The following is an 18,153-nucleotide window of genomic DNA, read 5'->3' on the forward strand; positions in this document are numbered from 1 at the left end:
GCGCGGGATTTCACGGCACCCTGTTTCGCTTAAGGGCTTCTTGGGCATCAACCCCTCCACTCCGGCGGACTGCGATAGTGTGTAGTGTGATCCCGAGGCACCACTCCTCTTGGCCGTTAACTGGTTCCAAGCAGATCACCAGTTCTCACTTCTCACTTCTCAGAGGGTTGCCCCTTTTCCTGGGGAGTAGGACTCTTCCGCATGGCCATGGACAGCGGTCCAGACACTCAGCCAGCGGATTGCCCCAGCCTCCCATGGAATCGGCGGTGGCCACTTGTTTCGAGAAGGCGAAAATTTCCTCTGGCGCATGGGTTGCTCGCTCAGTTTGCTAAGGTACACCCGTTTCGAGAGCCCCACCCAGACGGGAATAAGGAACTGGAGTGGCGTCGAGCTAAACCGGACTTGCCACTAGCGTTCTTGCCTGGTTGGTCCTAGGCCACTAAGGCCACGCCCCAAGGCCCCAAGGAAAGCTCCCAGCTGGGAGCTCGGCGCCGCGTTGCATGGAAGCTCAACCCGGAGCTGGGGAGAGCTGGAGGAATTAGGAAAATGGAAGAGGGGTACGTTGCACATGGCCTCTCTGCCCGTCTGTTCGCTGGCTAGCCACACACCACGCGATCGGGATTCATCAACTGCCTAAACTGACTACGAGCAATGTGACCTTGGATCTGCCATGCCCATACGGAGTAAGGCCTCCCCAATCCCCATTCATCCGTCGTCAAAGCTGATTATGCTGCAGCTGTCGCAACCCCCAAGAATGGAGGGGTTCCACCGGCATTCCCGAAGTACTGATACCGTACCGTATGTATGGTCTGTATTATTTCATCTAGCTGCAACCTGCATCTGCCATGGATGGACGGAACATTCGGTCCAAGACCCGTCCAGCTTCCAAGCTCAGCTGTCTACCTCCTTGACTCGGATGTGCAGGGTGAGATGGAAGTCGGCCGATATTTATATCCTCACGGAGGTCTCCGTCGGTGCAGCTAGAAAATCGCTTCCACACCCCTCTTGACTCGGTACGGTATTGTAATCTTGACCCGCTGAGTCGAGTGTAAGTGTCACAGACTTATCGGCAAGTAGATTGAACCCTGCTGCACTGATGCATTCGTGCTTCATAGCTTTCCGAGGAATGAAGATGGGCCGATGAGCAGCAAAGTCGAACGTCCTAGCTGTTAGGACAATCCAAGGACTTTGTCTACTAAAGGAGTAATATCCGCGAGGAGCGAAACGAAGTCATGCCTTGTGTGCGGATATCGCGCTGTCCCACGTTACAGTTTATCGATAGGCGCAATCGGCATCAGATAGTACTACTCCATACGGCGGTACGAAATTGTAATACCAAGTGAGCACATGCTGTATCACCCCAGGATGATAATGCCTCATAGGGATTGATCGGATGAGAATGGCCAGGAAGACCTCCATTGTTGCTTGGCTAACTACCACCGTAGCACGATGTCGTAGGTGCTCGAGACTTAGCTAGCAACTATTCCCCTCGGAGGTCCGTTATCATCCCCGTGACCTCTTCATTGCCTCCCACCCGCAGTACGGGGCTGGAGTATGCTTATCGTGTCACCGGATCCAGTGCCGTGATACTCTGATCCCAGCGCTCGAGGGCTACCAGTCCACTGTCCCGATGCACAAGGGCGTTTTCTGGATTATTCACTAATCCTGGATCCTCCGAACATCCTGGCAAGCAAGCTACAAGCCACGCGATCGGGGTGCCTCGGATTGATCTTCCCACTTTTTTGTTTGACTTTTCGGTATTGTATGTAAAAAAACAAGTAATTCAAGTACGGTGTATAGCTCGGTCGGTTCCCACCACCCTCCTTTTTCTTCCCCTCCAGACCATCGCCTGGTCGCCTTTTTTCCTTTTTTCTTTCTTTTTTTCATTTTTTGATTTTTAACCCTTTTTCTTTTTGGAGTCTTGCTCCATTTGCCTAGTGGATGCTTGCCATCCCCCAATCCGCGGGCTGTCAATTTTCTTTTTTTCGAGGCCACTAGCCCCGTCCCAGCCTAGCTGGGCTGTAGTTGGACTAGCTCTGGGCCTCCCCTCCCCCTTCTTGGACCTGACCGATTCCTCGACGCTGATGCTTTAGTTTCCTGCCACTACGCCGGACGTGCTTTACTACTTGCTTGAAGCCTTGACTACTACTTCGTACTTACTACGAACACACTACAGTATTATTCTTTCTTCCCTTGGAGTACCGCAACTGGTCCGAGGAGTAGCTCAGCTGGAACAGCAATAGGGCGAATTCATTCGATATTACTCATACACTCTACTACTGGCCGTCTAGCTTGCTCGACCACGGATTCACTCCCTCCCCGATCTTTTTCTTCTGCTTCGTTCGCCTCTTGAGCTACTTCTTTACATCCTCGTTGCTTCCCGGATTCTTTTCCTGCGCAAAACATTGGAGCATGCGTTGAGGTCCGGTTGTGCCAAATTGAATTGATCTCGATCTCCTGTGCTTTACTTGTGCTTGTGCTTGTCTCCCGACCCCGCCGCCAGGACGGATCCATGCAGACCATGCCGCCGCGAGCCTCGCTGACCAGCTCCTTCTCTGTCACCGACGTCAATAATGAAGTGGTCTGTCCTTTGAAGAATAACGATGGCTCCAATTGTCGGAAACGATGCCTGGGGGTGAGTGCTAGCTCTTCTGTTCCTCTCCAGCTCTCTGCTCTTGTTCATCCCGCCCGATACTTATCGATCGGAGCCCCACTTTCATGCAATGGTCAGCAAGCAGCCTGCGCTGCCCTGGCAATTGGCCGGAGCACAGCTGAGAAGAAATCCCTCTGCTGTTCATCTCAAGGCCTGCTCTAACAGGTTTTTCCTCCAGGAGAAGCGCTATCGCTCCATGCAGGAGCACATCCGGCGTGCCCACCCCAATCACTACATCCCGAAGCTCCCGGCGACCGAGGATAGCTTCATTTTGATGGTGACCACGCCTCCCGACCAGCGGGCCCATCTTTCTCCTCCCAATCAGGCCCCCTCTCGGCGCCGCAATGGTCGGTAACTGACTGGATGTGGGCTGCAATTAGACTGACTGGCTCTAGAAGTCGCCGACCGGGACATCTACGTCGCTGACGCTAGCTCTCCGGCCACCCCGCGGGGCATGGACGAGACTCACCCCGCCGCAGCAACCGCCGCCGTCGCATTGGCGCAATTACACCACAACCGTCTCGCTTCTGACTGGGATACAGACATGGTATGCTATATTGCTCGGGGAGAGAAATTGGACTCGCCTGACTGGTGCGCAGGAAACACACTCGGACAATGACCAGGATCGCCTGCGGTCGATTGAACTGCCGTCCCTCAGGGATCATTTCAAGCAAGAACCCTTGCCTTCGTTCTCATCCACTCGCCCTCGAGAGCTTCTCCCATCGATCTTGACGCACTCGCCGCCCGGTCGCTCTTCAACCCTGCCGCCTATCCAGCACCGAGACAAGCTTCCCCGTCCTCGCAAGTCGTCCATCTCTAAAGCCAGAAAACCGAAGCATGACCGGACTAGATCCAAGGAATACGCGCGACGCCCAAGTCTAGGCGATCGCAAGGCGCTGTCTGCCGAGCCCCAGACTGCGGCGTGGGCTCAAGGCAAGCGCTGGGAGGATTTGATCGAGGCCGCTACCTCGGCCACGGAAGCGGATGACGACCATACCTCGGAGGTAGGCGCCTGCTTTTTCCGCATTTACCGCATTTACATTAGGGCTGGTACTAAGTCAGTTGCAGGTTGGTCGCTCACCTACGATGCCCCCGTTGATTTCCCACATCACCTCGGCTCCTTCGGTCGGCAAGAACCGATCGTCGCTACCACCAGCATTTCAACCCTCGCCAGGACTGCCGCCGCCCACCTCCCATCGGCCATTCCCCCCTCACTCTTATGCGGCGTCGCCATTGCACAAGTCTTTGACCCCGCCACCGTTTGACACGGCACGCAGTCGCGACAGTGATCTGGAACCTTTCCCATCGATTGAGTCTTCGCTAGACTCGGCGTCCTCGGCGTCCGGAAAGACGTATGCGTTCAGTCACCTCGGTTCTTCCAACAACGAGTCCAGTCCGGTGTTGAACATGTATCCTTCTTCGGCATCCCAGCGCCAGCATCATCGGTTTTCGAACCCGACTCCCGCATCGTATCGCAGCAAAGAGATCCACATTTACTGCGCGAGTTGCAAGCGGGCGTGGGCGCTGAACGAATGCTATGCCTGCACAGAGTGTATTTGCGGCGTGTGCCGCGAGTGCGTAGGGTTGTTCATTGGCAGTCCGCCCACATCGTTTAGAAATGTGACGTCGAGTCCGGGCAGCGCCATGTCGCATGGTCCGACCAGTTACCCCAGCCCCCGCGGCTGCCCTCGGTGCCGCACTGTCGGGGGCAAGTGGAAGGCGTTCCAACTTGATTTTAGGTGATGTCTATGATGTCTGTGGGAGGCGCCTCGAGGCGCCTTGACCTTATGTTTTACGGAAGTTATGATTAATGGCTGAGGGCACGGCACTCCATGGAGCAATGACATGCCGGCCAAGTATGAGTATATGATGTCGCGTCCGACAGTCTCGGACGAGTGATGAAGGGCTGGCCCGACAAGAAGTCCCATGCCATGACAGGAAATTGATGAAAAGGATGGGTGTTTGGTTGGTTACAATTACGCTGGGCGGGTATATATACAGGCATGGAGTTATGATTTTGGATTACTGCATTACGAATATATTGGAATAGATGTTATCACTATGATTTGGTAGACCGACTAACCAACTGCCCAATCAGCCCCATCAAGCCTCCCAGCCATTCTCTGACCCGGAGGCTGCTTGCTGGTGTCTGATCCAGACCTGGCACACTATGCACTTCATCCTCCCCAGCAAGGAATCTCACCACGACTTCCGCTGCCAACTTGGAATCATCCTCATCGCCATCGGCCTCCCCAATGGCCAACACATACCGCGCAATCATGTCCTCCTTCCACCCTAGCCGCCTCCCAAACTCCACACAGGTCTCGCGATTCACAAACGAATCAAACTCAAAATGTCCTTGATACGACAGAACTCGTCCGGGACAATACAGTCCTTGAATAGGACACTGCGCAGTGGACCCGACATTCATCCAGGGGGATGGAAGCACCTCCTCCTTCTCCTCTGAAGCCGAAACCCAATCCCCATGAACCATCTGCAGCCTCAACTCTTTCTTGCCATTTAGACAAGGAAACGCATCTGCAAACCCCTTTGTAAGTTGCACCCTTTCCAACCCGACTTCCATTCCGACCGGGCAGCATTCCACCCGCACACTACCACTTCCATCTGTAGAACAGGAAGAGGCAGAAAGAAGAGCCTGAGCAACAATCTGATGTCCAAAACAACTCCCAAAGATCTTCACATGCGGATACCGCTCATACACCGTTCTGATGAACTCCACTACCGGCGAGACCCATTTTAATGTAGGATCGTAGACAGATGCCACGGAACCGGTGATTAGGATTGCGGAGATGGGGATTGCGAGGGGGTTTACATCCTCCTCATTCCCATCATTGGAGGTTGAGGTTGGAGAGGTAGATAAACTCGACAAAGAGGGTAACTGGCCCCCCAAAGCATCGAAAGCGGTTGTATGAACTCGAATCTCCTCATCCGCTTGACCTGCACAGCAAGTTTGATCGTTTATTCGACTTGCTGCTGCCGAGAGAAGAGTACGGAACTGGGTACTGTAGAGCCCACGAGCATAGTACACATTTGGAACTGGGACGTCGGTGTCGAGAATAGCGATGTGGATGTTTTTCGTGGTTTTCATTTTGGTTTACTCTTGGATTTGTATGGAATATGTGGATGAATGTAAGTTGTCGAAATGAGGGGTCGGGAACAGTTGATATACGATTAGATAGATGCAGATGATAAGGCGAAGTGGATCGGATTACCCGATTGGGTAGGTCATGGCGCCATCATTTAGGGTTTGGGGAGGTCCGCATTTAAGCTGTATTAAAGTTAGGTGACCTATTGATGTGTTCATGTCTTGTGGCCAGCCAGGGATAGAAGTTTATTTTTCAGGCTGGGTATATTTAATGATTCTGGGTGGTGGGTGAACATGATGATGATGAATGAATGAATGAATGTTTCTAATAATGCAGGGCCTCAATACCTTTATCTCTCTATATAAAACGCCTGAATACTAGTTGTAGGATTATTCCTGCAGAAAAGTAAAGCTTATAGATATAGATGTGGATGTGGATGTGGATGTAGTAGATGTGACTGTGAATGTGAATATCCAACCTACTTCAAACCCTCCATATCCACACTCTGCATCAAAAACTCATCAAAGACCAATTCCTCCGCGGTTGGTCGCTCCTCCGGCACCCAACGAAAGATCTTCCGGAGAAGATTCAAAAGCAGCTCTTTATCTTGGCCTTTGAATCGCTTCACTCTCGTTTCTAATGGCTGGTCCCATATAGGGATCGAGCCTTTCCAGTTACCTATATCGGATTGGATTAAAGATTAGACCATGGCTGAGAACTAACTATAGAGGAGGAGTGTGGGGGGGACATACCCTGCTCATCCCAATACCTCTCGCACTTAGTACTACTACTCCGTTTCAGAAACTCCACGGGAGGGGGACCCATAATCACCACTAATTCCGCAAGATGTTGTTCCTCGTTGTAAATTCCGTCTTTGGGGGCGGGGAATAAGTCATCGTCGTTGATCAGGGTCCAGATCTAATTACAGTATGTTAGATTCATGTTATTAGTATAAGAGGGGGCGAATCTACCGTAGTCCCAACAGCCCAAATATCAACTTTACAATCCCACTCCATATCGAGAATAACTTCCGGGGCACTATGAACCCCCAGGGCAATAGTCCTGCCGCTATGCTTCCCCGCCGCACGTCCCAATCTCGCTCCACCAAGGCCAGAAAGCACCGGCATTCCATCACAGAAGGGAATCGGCTGCGAGAAGTATATGTTGCGGTCATCGGAAACCTTCCTCGCGGATGGATGCTTGGATTGGTTGTATACGATGTGAGCTAGGGATTTGTAATCCACGATTCCTTGACGGATGGCATTTAAGGTGACGTCTGGCTGGTCGTTAGTTTAAGTGAACTGCAGATTCAGGGGGGTATGTACTGGTATGAACAACACCATGATAGTGCATGAAATCCAACGAGAATAGCACAAACTGGATGACTCTCTGAGCAACTTCCTTGTCGATTTGCGCGCCGGGTAGTTTACGTTGGAATTCGGAATAGCTCATTCCATAGGGAGGATAGACCAAGCAGCAGAAGGGCGTGCCATCGGGTGCGATAATTTCGAAGGATTGAATAATATAACGAGCGTATTTTCTGGCCTCGTAGCTGGTGTCTGCGTTGGATAGAAGGTTTGAGATGGCTAGTTCGTTTTGGGGGAGTGGGCCTGCCTTGCATATTTTGATGGTGAAGAAGGCTTTTTCCCTGGGGAAAGTTAGAGTTGGGTGTCTGGTAGGGGATGGGAATGGCTTACTGGAGATGACGGCATAGCCAGGTCGTGGATGATGCGTCGTAGGCGAGTTTGGATGCGACCTGGTATTTGGATGCTAGGATCTCACCGATGTGGACGGGGTAGAAGTTGGCGGGATGGTAGTTGGGGGATTTTTCTTCTTCGATTTTCTCGAGGGTTACGAAGCCGGTTGTTGGTTTTGGGGTTGAGGTTGATGATGATAGATTGTGGAGGGGACGGAGAGAAGGGCGGGCAAGAGATGGGCGAATGGATGGAAGACGGCTGCGAAGGGGTGACATGGTTTCTACCTCGTGACTAGGTCTATGGTCTGGCGAACTTAAAAGGTTGAGATGGGTTCTTATATAGATTTGGGATGTCATTTTATGAGGCAGCATCCTACGCAGTTGTCGGGATAATATTCTTTGATCCATTGTTGTGGAAGCATGGTCAACTGTTGAATCCACCGACACAATGAAATCTGCCTGACGGGTCTGTCCGTATAGGCGGGAGTAACCGAGGGTTTCTTTATGCTCAGTCTTAAGAAGCCTTACTAGAATATAGAGAATGTCCATAAGAAAGTGTCGCGGATCCGATTAGAATGACGGTTTGAATGGAATTCCCGGGATCTGTCATATCAAAAAGGACCATGGGAAGGGGACTATCCAAACCCTAAAAAATGCCGAGCTTAGTGTCCCATGAATGCATCTTTTTCTTAATGTGAGGTTGACACCCACCCCTCAACTATCCTTAGCATACTCACACTCTACGTCATCAGCTAAATCCCACCCTCCTCTCCCTTCTCCATCTCCATCTCCATAAACTTACCCCTCTCAATAATCCTCCCGGAGCGCCTAGACGACACGAAAGAACAACAAACACATTGAAGCTTCTCTTGATCCTTCACACCCCACGACTTAGGTACCAAGCAAAGCAAAAAGCGAGTTCTGCATGCTGTCTCAAACTGCAATTCATCTTGAAAGATAATTGATACAGAATGCTCTCCATCATCATCGAAAACGGCCCAAACGAACTCATTTCGATCCAAGAGTCTCGCTCGACGAATACACCACCCCGGGTCGGAGTTTCGGCCCAGGTACTCCAGAAACGGGAAGATGGATGATAAAGTAGGTGTTGAGAAATCTGAGTGGTCAGTTTCGTGCTGTTGATAAATGGGGCTGGGCGAGGGGACTCACAATCCGGACGATTCCAGACCTTCAATATAATTAACTCGAGCAAGGCTTCTTCTCGATCTAGTGGTTGTCAGATAGTATTGTCTATGATCTGTTCCGAGGTTGATTTAATGAGATAGGAACGTAGATCTCTGTCTTTTGCTCTGGGTGTGTGTTAGTTAGGTATAGTTGAGGAAAGTAGGTTTATTGTCTCGTACCGTTTTCCAAGATGTAATTCAACACCTTGACGTTCACCTTCTGCAAAACGGCTCAATATTATGGGTTCACGGAACCGAAGGGGTAACTTGGGGGTGAAAGTGTACGCTTCAGAGAAATCATACAACACTGTATCATGAAAGTCATCCGGGAGTCGGAAATGCCAATCTTGTATGTCTCCATGGATGATTCCCAGCTTATGCAAAGCGTTTAGACGATGGAGACGGTCGTGGAAGAGAGATAGATAGTATGAGTATTCGAATGGGCTTAGTGGTAGCTTTGCAAGGGTGTGCGTAAAGCTGGTAGAGTGTGTCTCTGGCGATTCAGCTAGGATCCGTCGAGAGCGGACATTCGGTTTAATAGCCTCGAGGATAATAGCTCGTTCTTGGCGATATCCCGAGGAGAATCTGGATTTGTCCAGATTTGTGATAACCCCGTAGTGGCTGGGAAAGTAGATTCTTTCGTGGTCAGGGCAGAATCGGTCAATGTGGGTGTATGCCCTAGCTTCTCGGGGAAATCTATCGAATTCGTGCAAAGCATCGGGGATCAGTTTGGGTATCTGGGAATTGCGGAATCTGAAACGTTGGAGTTGTATTTTGGCTTGGTTTGGGGTGTATTCGGGGAACTAAACTGATCAACTTGGATCTGGTTGTATGATTGGGGTATGGACATACTACTTTGGCGATGTATTTTCTGTGGCCGTGGCTACGGAGCCAGAGGACTTGGATTTGAGTTGGATCTGGTTGTCGGCCTTTGTCTGCTTTGCGTCCTAGTTTCCAGTTGCTGTCTTCGGGGATGAATGGGGATGGTTGGGGGTTGGTTTCGTTGTTGAGTTGGTTGATGAAATCGGGGGGGGGGTTGTTGGAAAAGAATATGTTTGTCCAGGAGGGGTTATCGTTCATGTTGAGTGGGGTTATGGGGTAGTTGTGGTGGATTGGTTATTGAGTGAGGTTTTAGTGATGGTGTTGAGTGGTATCAGAGTTATCAAAGTATTTCACCTGCCGGACGGGTTCTATGTCATCCCCCCAGAATAGGCAGAGCTCGGACTGCCTGGTTGCCTAATTATCTGCCTTAGGCCTATACTAGGGTAGATCCTTACTATCAAATATTCCACGGGCTTTACCATCAAGCCCTAAGTATATGGTGTTCTCCTCTCATGCATGTAACCTAACGTATCACATATGTGTTCAATTGCAGATATCCTCTGCCGATTCAACAACCCTAACTTATGATTGATTCCCAATTCAACCTTGTCAACAGCACGGGCTTGGTCTACAACTGTTGTGCTCAAGTCCATTTGTTTCAGCAGCTGTCTATACTTATCATCCAATCAGAGCGACACAGATCCAAGACCAGCAAAAAAGTAAAAAGGTCGTGCCCGGGATCGAACCGGGATTGCTGGAATCAGAATCCAGAGTGATGACCATTACACTACACAACCTATTCTATGTAAGCAGACAGCATCTAATGCTTTATGTAACATATAAATACGCATAGATGATAGCATGAGATATTGAAGCCCAACAACAATTTTCTAATTCTCGTTGAACAAGTCGAAGCTTCGCAAGGTATAATAACACAATAAAGCAAGCACCTACAGCTACCAAATCTACTAAATCCCACACTTACCAAGAATCACTCCACTTGAACAAGTATCATCCAAATTCTGATCCCACCAGCAACCAGTCAGTAAAAGAGTCAAATCCAAATACCCCAGTGACGAATAAACCATATCCCCAGACCAGAAACCACAGAAAGTAAATACCAGCAACTACCTAAGCCAAGCTCTCACCCCACAAACATTCACATCCACATACAAACACACATGCCATCCACATGCATTCCATAAACCAGCCGGTTACCCGATCAGGCAACCCATGCCCTCATTCCCAGCCCACTCCTCCAGAACCCTTTGAAACACCAATAAACAATCCACACCCAAGTCAAAGTTTCATCTCTCGCCCGAGAAGTTTCCCGGGTTCTAGCTTATACCCGACGTTGTATACAACTTCGTTCCCACCTACCTATACCCATACCTACCACCAACCCACAGCTACATAGTACACCACCAACCAACCAACCAGCCTCAATCCCACCCACCATCTACCACAATCCCTCCCTATAACCAACATTCTCATAGTAAATCACCTACATAAATCACACCTCTCCCACAATAATCCATAGGAATGACAACCCCTCCCGCACATCATCACAACATCACACCCGAGATTGCGCCATCGGCAAACCACATTCGTGATCGTCGCCGCGGCCGCCTCCTCCTATGAGAACCGCCCATCCCCAATAATACCTAGTCTTTGTATCGGGCACGCCATATCCCTCCACTGATGGTTACATCGATGAATCCCTGTGCTTATCGTTGATTACCAGGGGTTGGGTTTTGGCTGCAGTGGTGAGGGGTTGTGCAACGGACAGGGAGGGGTATATATACATACTCCTCTTTCCCCTCTTGCATCTATTCCCAAGACACCACCCCAATCTCTTTTACCCCATCAACAAGATCCAACCCTACCACTGAAAAAGTAACGACAATGGCCCTTACCCAAACCATCCCCATTGAAATCTTCCCCGACGGCCTCAAAACCACCGGCCAACACCCCCCTCTCGCCGAACACATCCATCCCTTTGAGAAATTCCCCACCGAAATCACCGGCCCTACGGTCTGGAAACCAGAAGATTATCGTGATAATCCTGAGAAATGGACGCATCGGTTTACGGAGGCGGAGATCGACGAGCTTTCGTTTGCGGCGGATGAGTTTCTGAGGAAGAAGATCCCAATGACGGGGATAAGCAAGGTACATACCCCTACCCCTCATCCCTTTCTTTCTTTGTAGGTATGTATACTGACAAAAGGTAGAACAACTTCCCCCTCCCCACCCTCTCCATCCGCCTCCACTCACTCCGCTCCGACCTCCTCGACGGAAAAGGCTTCATTCTATTCAAAGGCTTCCCCGTCGAGAAATGGGGGAACCACAAGTCCGCGATCGCGTATATGGGACTAGGCACGTATTTGGGATACTTTGTCAGCCAGAATAGTCGCGGCCATGTGCTAGGTCATGTTAAGGATTTGGGGGAGGATCCGACGCAGATTGATTCGGTGAGGATTTATAGGACGAATGCGAGGTGAGCATTCCCTTTCTTTTTGGTTGTGGTTGTGGTGGTGGGTGTTGATCTGGTAATATAGACAATTCTTCCACGCTGACGACTCCGATATCGTCGGGTTACTCTGCATTCATCGTGCCCGGGAAGGCGGGGAATCAGACCTTGTGTCTTCGCATCATGTGTATAATGTTCTGGCGAAGGAGAGGCCGGATGTGCTGAAGACGTTGACTGAGCCGATATGGTATTTTGATCGGAAGGGGGAGACGAGTAAGGGGCAGGAGGAGTATATTAAGACGAGTGTGGTTTATTTGGAGAGGGGGGAGAATGCGCGGGTTTATACTAAGTATGTTTTCTTTCTTTCATTCGGGAGGTTTTATGGTGTGTGGTGTGGTGATGCTGACAGTGGTTGCAGATGGGATCCCTATTATGTGCGCTCGCTCACTCGGTTCTCTGATGCTGGCATCATTCCTCCGCTTTCCGCTGCTCAGGTTGAGGCGCTTGAGGTTCTCGAGGAGACTTGCAATCGCGTCAAACTGCACATGATTCTGGAGGTGGGCGATATTCAGTTCCTGGCTAATTCGCACGTGTTGCATGCGCGCACGGCGTATGTGGATCATGCGCCTCCTACGCCGAGACGGCATCTGATGAGGTTGTGGTTGGCGACGCCGGAGAATGAGGGGGGTTGGAAACTGCCGTTCTGGGATAGTAATGAGAAGAAGAGAGGGGGCATTCAGGTGGATGATCAGGCGCCGGTGGCGCCGTTGGATGCGGAGTGAGCTGGTGTGGATGATTGTCATGTCTTGTTTGATGTATGTTTAGCTTATACCATGTTTGAATAGTTGTTGAATTAGGTTATGTCTCGTTATTCATAAGTCATACAATGTGGTGCTGCCGTATTGCATTACTGCACGACCTTGTAGTTGCCCCCGCTGACAATATCCAATTTGCCCTTAGAGACCATCCCCGCTAGGAACTCTCGGAGCTCTTCGTTGCTGTATGGAAATCCGCCCGGGACGGCGATCTTCAGCATCATCACGATCCGTTGCAGTGGCATTGCGCCCTGGTTGGTCAGCATGCCCATGATGAACTGCCAGTACAGATTCATCTTCTCCATGGCTGCCGCTTCGGCTGTTTCTTTGGCGGCTGCGGCTGCAGCTGCATCGGCCTCGGCGGCGGCTTGGGCTGTTTCCGCAGACTGATCCTCCGCAATGCCTGCGCCAGATGCACCCGGATCTGCGGCTGCGTTGCCCTCCTCGCTCGGTAGGTTCTCCAATACGTGGTATGTATCCCGCGGTGTCTCCACGAGGATGCGCTTGCTCATCCAGAAGAGACACGCGCTGCGCACGAGAGCAAGTGACATATCAAGTTCGCAGGCGAGATCCTCGGTGGTCTTCGTCACCGGCTCACCCGATCCCGAATTAAACGCATGGATCACAGTGGCTTGCCAGGTCGTGACATCGTCCACAAACACGCGGTCCTCGAGATCCAGCTCGACAGTGACCTGTCCCAGCCCGTTCAACCAAGTGAGCTTACGCGACTGCTTCAGTGACCCGAACCCTTGTGAGTACCGCTCCTGCAGGAAAGAAATCTCATCGGGAACCCTGAATTCCGGTCCTTGGAGCTCAGGCCAGAAGAAGTGGGAAAGAATCTTGGCATGCAACTCTGGCATCTCTTCGTCTGGCTCCGTTGTAAGCGTAACTGGCATTTGTATTGAATCCAGCCCTTGATCATTGCGGATGACGGCATCAACGCGACGCGAGTCGAAAATATCCCGCAACATGACCTCGCATGCTTGCAGGGCATTGTCACCAAAGCGCACCTTGAGAAGCTCCAGAACAGACATCTCTTGGTCGAATTCGGCGCGCTTCTGTATGAGTCGGTCGCCCAGCATGTTCTGCATCTCCTTGACGAACATCTCCTTGGACTCAAACAGACTGATAAGACTTCCAATGACATCCGATGTTTTCGACTTGCGGTAATCTGGTGCCGCGTCGACCGGGTCAGGGACCCAGTTCATGTCATCCCAGTCTAATTCCCCGCTATCAGCCCGCAGGGAGTTCTGGTGTGCTTTGGTCAGTTCAGCCGACAACTCCACCAGCGTGTCCGTATGAGTGGCAGTCTGTCCATCCGCGTCCGGATCAGCCAAGAGACCCCCGACAATAACCTTGACGGTGTCGTCGCGGTCGCGAAGATATCTGCGAATGGGCCGAGCAATCCGATCCAGAAGCACCCCTTTGGGATCTAACAGATTGAACGATCGTATGATAGAGATATACACCTGCAGAATTTCCACCGTCGAGGCGCCCGGGTGTAGCAATCGCTGGTTGAGGACGGCAATAAACGAGTGCGTCAGATGAGACCGCGCTGCTGGGTACGTAGTAAAGTGTCGTAAATCTTCAATAGCTCCGCTGCTCGCAGGCCACTCGACAATCACATCGAAGAGCTCGCTTGTCCGCAGTGCCCCCAAACGAGCAATCCCGATCTCTTGCCACTTCTCCACGTCATTTAGACTGACATCAAGACCATCTGGCTCCCTGGTCCCCGAGTCTGGTACGTTAATGATTGCTAAAACCTGCACGACCAAGCGCGCAAACACGTTCTCAATCCAGTGTCGCAGATGATGGGACACGAATGACGGCCCCTCCCACTGTCCTGTATACGCCGCGCGAATAAACTCGCTCAGCATAGTATTCATCACACTAGCAAAGACTTTTTGCGCTTTGTCGCCGCCCATACCAACCAGCTGCAACCCATCAAAGAGCCCCAACAGGCGTTCCCGAGCTGCACTGACACGCGCGTCCTCCTCCGCCATCAACTGCACCCTGACTGCGATAGACGGCTCATCACGCCAATCCTGATACGAGACCGAATATCGCCGATCGACCTCCATGTTATCGACGCTCTCTGCGTCTCCCCCTTCACCCAGCGTATCAATCCCCAAGATAACCAGAGCTTCCGTCGTAATCTCCCGAGTCAGCAGCGTCGATCTCAACGACCACGGCAACGCATAAGCAACCATCATATGAAATGCCCTACGCAGTTTGAAGAACACGCCCTCCTGCTCTGCGGCATCCAACAGCGGCAGCAGAAACTCCACTAGAGGCGCAAAATATATTCTCCTCGTCAGCTGCAAGCACTGCACAATCTTCTGCAGCAGTCCGCCCTTTTCGGGGTGATTTAGGAGCTGTACACGATCAGCACCATTAAACGAGCATAACTTCGCTCAGAACCCACCTTGAACAGCCCACCCCTAAGGTTTCTCAAAAAGTGTCTCCGAATCTCATACCCATACCAATCCAATAAACTTCTCTGCAAATCCTCCACATCCAACCCCACCGCAAACTTGATCAAGTATGCAAACGCCTCCACCACCTCCCGAGACGGTTTCTTATCCCGATTTGACAGTCGCAAGAACTCCGCTTCTCCTATCTCTTCATATCGTAGGAGCACTTCAAACCCGCGATCCGGAATGGAGAGGAACGTTGTCGCGGCCTGCCAGGCCCGGCCCCATGTCGCTTGGTCCAACCATGGCTCGTCGACGTCTGTTTTATCGGATGTAATCGAAGAGCGGAACAGGGATGTGCTATCACGGGATTTCAGGCTCGAGGAGAAGTTGGAGAAGAGGCTGGAGGTCGTAGGCCCGATTGCGCCCGCGGACGGGAAATCTTCTAGGGACGCGGGGGGGAGGACGGAGCCGAAGACGCGTCGGCGGCTGGTGTGGAGTGCTGTGGTGGATGGCATGCTGGTGTCAGGTTGGAGTCATTGCATTGGCTTCGGGATTGTTTTGAGAGCTCTTCTTGGCTGATAGCTGTTGTTTGGATGTTGTTGATGGAGGCGTTTGGAGCATTGCTGGATAATTGGATTAGTCAGCCGCCAACATGCTTATCGATAAGAGCCGAAAGAGGAAATATTCAAACAGTCACATTATAGCGGTTCACTTCTGATGGATGTTGCTTTGACAGTATATTCTGAGAAATGTCTAGTGCTGTCTAGCCTGATTACTTGATTTGGGCTCTGAACTTTGCGTAGTGTGGATGTGTTGTCACTACTGTGTATCGAATGGGCATATATATATACAATGCTGTGATGTGATACCCCTGAAGCACTAAGGTGTCTACGACTTGAGACTCTTTGAGACTGTCTACGACTGTCTTTATCTATATTAGGCTAGTGAGTATTAGCTATAGCATGGTTGAGGGATGTCAAAATGGAATTGCTACAGCTACACCATAGACCACATACTAGACTCTGCGCCACTTCTTGTATCTATCCATAACATTTGATAACAGAGAAGGAAATCATCGAGATCATGGCAGCATGTCGGAACCGGCAAGATGAAAGCCCCGAGAGCGTGACGCATCCGAGCAATATCATGGACATTGCAAACTATAACATGGGACAGTATCGTATCTCCTGGTGCGTTCGGGGGGATAATACCCCTGAGATTGCAAAGTACCTCGGGTACTTAGATTTTTGGGATCTGTATCCTGACTTTCCTCGAGGTAGGAGGCTGGAGGCTTTCTATCGGGATGTTGTTAGTGGGAGTATGTCGGATTAAACCATTTGGTTATGTCTAAGGATACTTAGGCTTAAGGGCTGTATTATTTGGCGGTGCTCAAAGGTGACTATTATAATATATGTGAAATATTCCTTGGATAATTAGATTACAACTAGTCAGAAAGCGGACTGCAACTGATCGGCTACTACGTAATGATACTATTGATATACTTGGCAATCAATTGATAGTTTTAACCAATACGTGGAGGTAATAATATTTTACTAGGTGGATGGTCAAGGAAGGACGGGTTCAGGTAGTTATTAACGGCATACATCCTCTGGGCCGGATGACGAGAGGCGATAGGATTGAACTTGCTGAAGCAAGGCAGGATAACATTCTGTCGTGACTTTTGACGCAATCGTATAGTTGGGAGGTCATTGGTCCGACGTGGGTATGGAATTGCAGCTGGGAGGGGTCACATTCGGCGTGGGATATTTCCTCCACCGGGCTAAGGGATGTTCCGCAGATGCAAGGTTGGGCTTATCTCTTTGCCGTGGGGTTTACCTGGACAGTGTACAGTCATTCGGATATCTCATTCAATATAAATATCTCTGTAAATTCCATCCGGCATGAATCAGTCATCTATGGGGTATCTCGCCGGTACGAGAAAACAGAATGCCTCTCTACATCAATATGACACTGCAAGGAATGTATGTAGACTGAGCCGTCCGGCTCCTGCCCGATGCAGAACAGTATCAGGTTGGGCCACACGGGCCCTTGGGTTGCATTGACACGCCGATCCAACACTGCATGCCTAGATCGCCTTGCCGTCATCCACCTTTTCCCATTCGCTATCGGTACTTTGGTAACCTGAGCTGTCGCCGCTCATGCTCAGGCGCTTCCGAACTCCGCCGTGCTCTTCTGGTGGCTGCAGAGTTGCCGAAGCAGCAATAGACCGAGGAGCGGAAGCGGTGGCAGCTGCACCCTTGCGCTCGGGCAGGCTTTCCGTCTCTGTATCACTTTCGGCACTGTCGAGAGTAGCCGGGGTCTTCCGATTGCCGTCTGACTCGGATTGGCTCTCTGCAGACTCCTCCTCCGATTGCTTCTTTTTCTCCGCTTCCTCCACCTGCACCCGCCTCAGCTCCTGAGCAAACCAGTTGATGGACCACCATAGGGCACCGGACAAGAAGGATAGGACAATAAAGTGGATGCTGTATGTGGCCAGGAGGAGGGCGAGCAAGAGGGCCTGAAGGGCGGCGAAGGTGACGTTGGTTGCGATGAGGAGGGTGGGGGTGGGACCCGGGGTAAAGATGCTAGACCAGAGATCCTCCATAAACGAGCCCATAATTTCGGATTATGCGCGATTGCGGCTAGTTGCGGGGAATGGTCGGAGAGACTGGGTCACAAAGAGCGGCTCTGGGGTAGGGGGAAATGTGGAATGACGTTGATGCCGGAAACTGGAATCCGTTGTTGGGTTGAGTTTTTTTCCCTTCCTAAAGACCAGTCGCGCAACAACCCGTTAGCAACACACGAACTCGGAACGCGAGCGACCAACCAAGCAGGAAACCGGGATGTCAAAGGCGACCACGGACCGGTGGCAGAATGCGCAATGCCGTGCAGGAGAGCAAGTGATGCAGATGGGAAGGTAGGACGAGGACCGGTGGTCGACCGAGCAGACGGTCGGCGTTTGGAGCAGAGCCAGGTGGGGAAAAGAGGA

At 51.1% G+C, this 18,153-nt stretch overlaps 6 protein-coding genes and 1 non-coding gene across 7 annotated transcripts; 2 read left to right on the plus strand and 5 right to left on the minus strand.

Moving 5' to 3' along the window:
• Positions 1-2,225: 2,225 nt before the first annotated feature.
• Positions 2,226-4,554, plus strand: rfeD (putative transcription factor RfeD). The gene is made up of 5 exons (XM_025605512.1): positions 2,226-2,635; positions 2,832-3,000; positions 3,049-3,200; positions 3,253-3,657; positions 3,722-4,554. Exons 1-5 carry the CDS (start codon positions 2,513-2,515, stop codon positions 4,394-4,396), a joined length of 1,524 nt encoding a protein of 507 aa, XP_025466126.1. The 5' UTR covers positions 2,226-2,512; the 3' UTR covers positions 4,397-4,554.
• Positions 4,555-4,712: 158 nt separating this feature from the next.
• On the minus strand, positions 4,713-5,869 carry BO94DRAFT_625262 (type 1 glutamine amidotransferase; the record flags this gene model as incomplete). The annotated part of the gene is made up of 1 exon (XM_025617269.1): positions 4,713-5,869. Exon 1 carries the CDS (start codon positions 5,760-5,762, stop codon positions 4,713-4,715), a length of 1,050 nt encoding a protein of 349 aa, XP_025466127.1. The 5' UTR covers positions 5,763-5,869.
• A 369-nt stretch (positions 5,870-6,238) lies between these two features.
• Positions 6,239-7,732, minus strand: BO94DRAFT_598882 (protein kinase; the record flags this gene model as incomplete). Its single annotated transcript, XM_025616289.1, has 5 exons — positions 6,239-6,438; positions 6,513-6,678; positions 6,732-7,036; positions 7,086-7,408; positions 7,458-7,732. 5 exons carry the CDS (start codon positions 7,730-7,732, stop codon positions 6,239-6,241), a joined length of 1,269 nt encoding a protein of 422 aa, XP_025466128.1.
• Positions 7,733-8,232: 500 nt separating this feature from the next.
• BO94DRAFT_519127 (uncharacterized protein) lies at positions 8,233-9,750 on the minus strand. The gene is made up of 4 exons (XM_025610057.1): positions 9,493-9,750; positions 8,821-9,443; positions 8,627-8,766; positions 8,233-8,573 (listed from the first exon to the last, which is right to left on the minus strand). Exons 1-3 carry the CDS (start codon positions 9,718-9,720, stop codon positions 8,694-8,696), a joined length of 924 nt encoding a protein of 307 aa, XP_025466129.1. The 5' UTR covers positions 9,721-9,750; the 3' UTR covers positions 8,233-8,573; positions 8,627-8,693.
• Positions 9,751-10,187: 437 nt separating this feature from the next.
• Positions 10,188-10,259, minus strand: BO94DRAFT_t194. The gene has a single exon. It is a non-coding gene; the product is annotated as a tRNA-Gln (tRNA).
• Positions 10,260-10,952: 693 nt separating this feature from the next.
• On the plus strand, positions 10,953-12,819 carry BO94DRAFT_536355 (TauD/TfdA family dioxygenase). Its single transcript, XM_025612000.1, has 4 exons — positions 10,953-11,631; positions 11,694-11,959; positions 12,021-12,281; positions 12,351-12,819. The coding sequence occupies exons 1-4, from the start codon at positions 11,368-11,370 to the stop codon at positions 12,712-12,714; spliced, it is 1,155 nt and encodes a 384-aa protein (XP_025466130.1). The 5' UTR covers positions 10,953-11,367; the 3' UTR covers positions 12,715-12,819.
• Positions 12,820-12,839: 20 nt separating this feature from the next.
• On the minus strand, positions 12,840-17,781 carry BO94DRAFT_468876 (anaphase promoting complex subunit 2; the record flags this gene model as incomplete). Its single annotated transcript, XM_025608279.1, has 3 exons — positions 12,840-15,101; positions 15,131-15,663; positions 17,298-17,781. 3 exons carry the CDS (start codon positions 17,779-17,781, stop codon positions 12,840-12,842), a joined length of 3,279 nt encoding a protein of 1,092 aa, XP_025466131.1.
• Between the last annotated feature and the right edge of the window lie 372 nt (positions 17,782-18,153).

The sequence above is a fragment of the Aspergillus sclerotioniger genome, assembly GCF_003184525.1.
Source record: "Aspergillus sclerotioniger CBS 115572 chromosome Unknown BO94scaffold_18, whole genome shotgun sequence".
Classification (NCBI taxonomy): domain Eukaryota; kingdom Fungi; phylum Ascomycota; class Eurotiomycetes; order Eurotiales; family Aspergillaceae; genus Aspergillus; species Aspergillus sclerotioniger.

Coding starts and splice junctions, on each gene's coding strand:
- rfeD (XM_025605512.1), top strand. CDS start 2,513: ATGCAGACCATGCCGCCGCGAGCCTCGCTGACCAGCTCCTTCTCTGTC. Junction 2,636..2,831: donor GTCGGAAACGATGCCTGGGG/GTGAGTGCTAGC, acceptor TTTTTCCTCCAG/GAGAAGCGCTATCGCTCCAT. Junction 3,001..3,048: donor CCCCTCTCGGCGCCGCAATG/GTCGGTAACTGA, acceptor GACTGGCTCTAG/AAGTCGCCGACCGGGACATC.
- BO94DRAFT_519127 (XM_025610057.1), bottom strand. CDS start 9,720: ATGAACGATAACCCCTCCTGGACAAACATATTCTTTTCCAACAACCCC. Junction 9,444..9,492: donor GAAAATACATCGCCAAAGTA/GTATGTCCATAC, acceptor TGATCAGTTTAG/TTCCCCGAATACACCCCAAA. Junction 8,767..8,820: donor GAATTACATCTTGGAAAACG/GTACGAGACAAT, acceptor ACACACACCCAG/AGCAAAAGACAGAGATCTAC.
- BO94DRAFT_536355 (XM_025612000.1), top strand. CDS start 11,368: ATGGCCCTTACCCAAACCATCCCCATTGAAATCTTCCCCGACGGCCTC. Junction 11,960..12,020: donor ATTTATAGGACGAATGCGAG/GTGAGCATTCCC, acceptor CTGGTAATATAG/ACAATTCTTCCACGCTGACG. Junction 12,282..12,350: donor AATGCGCGGGTTTATACTAA/GTATGTTTTCTT, acceptor CAGTGGTTGCAG/ATGGGATCCCTATTATGTGC.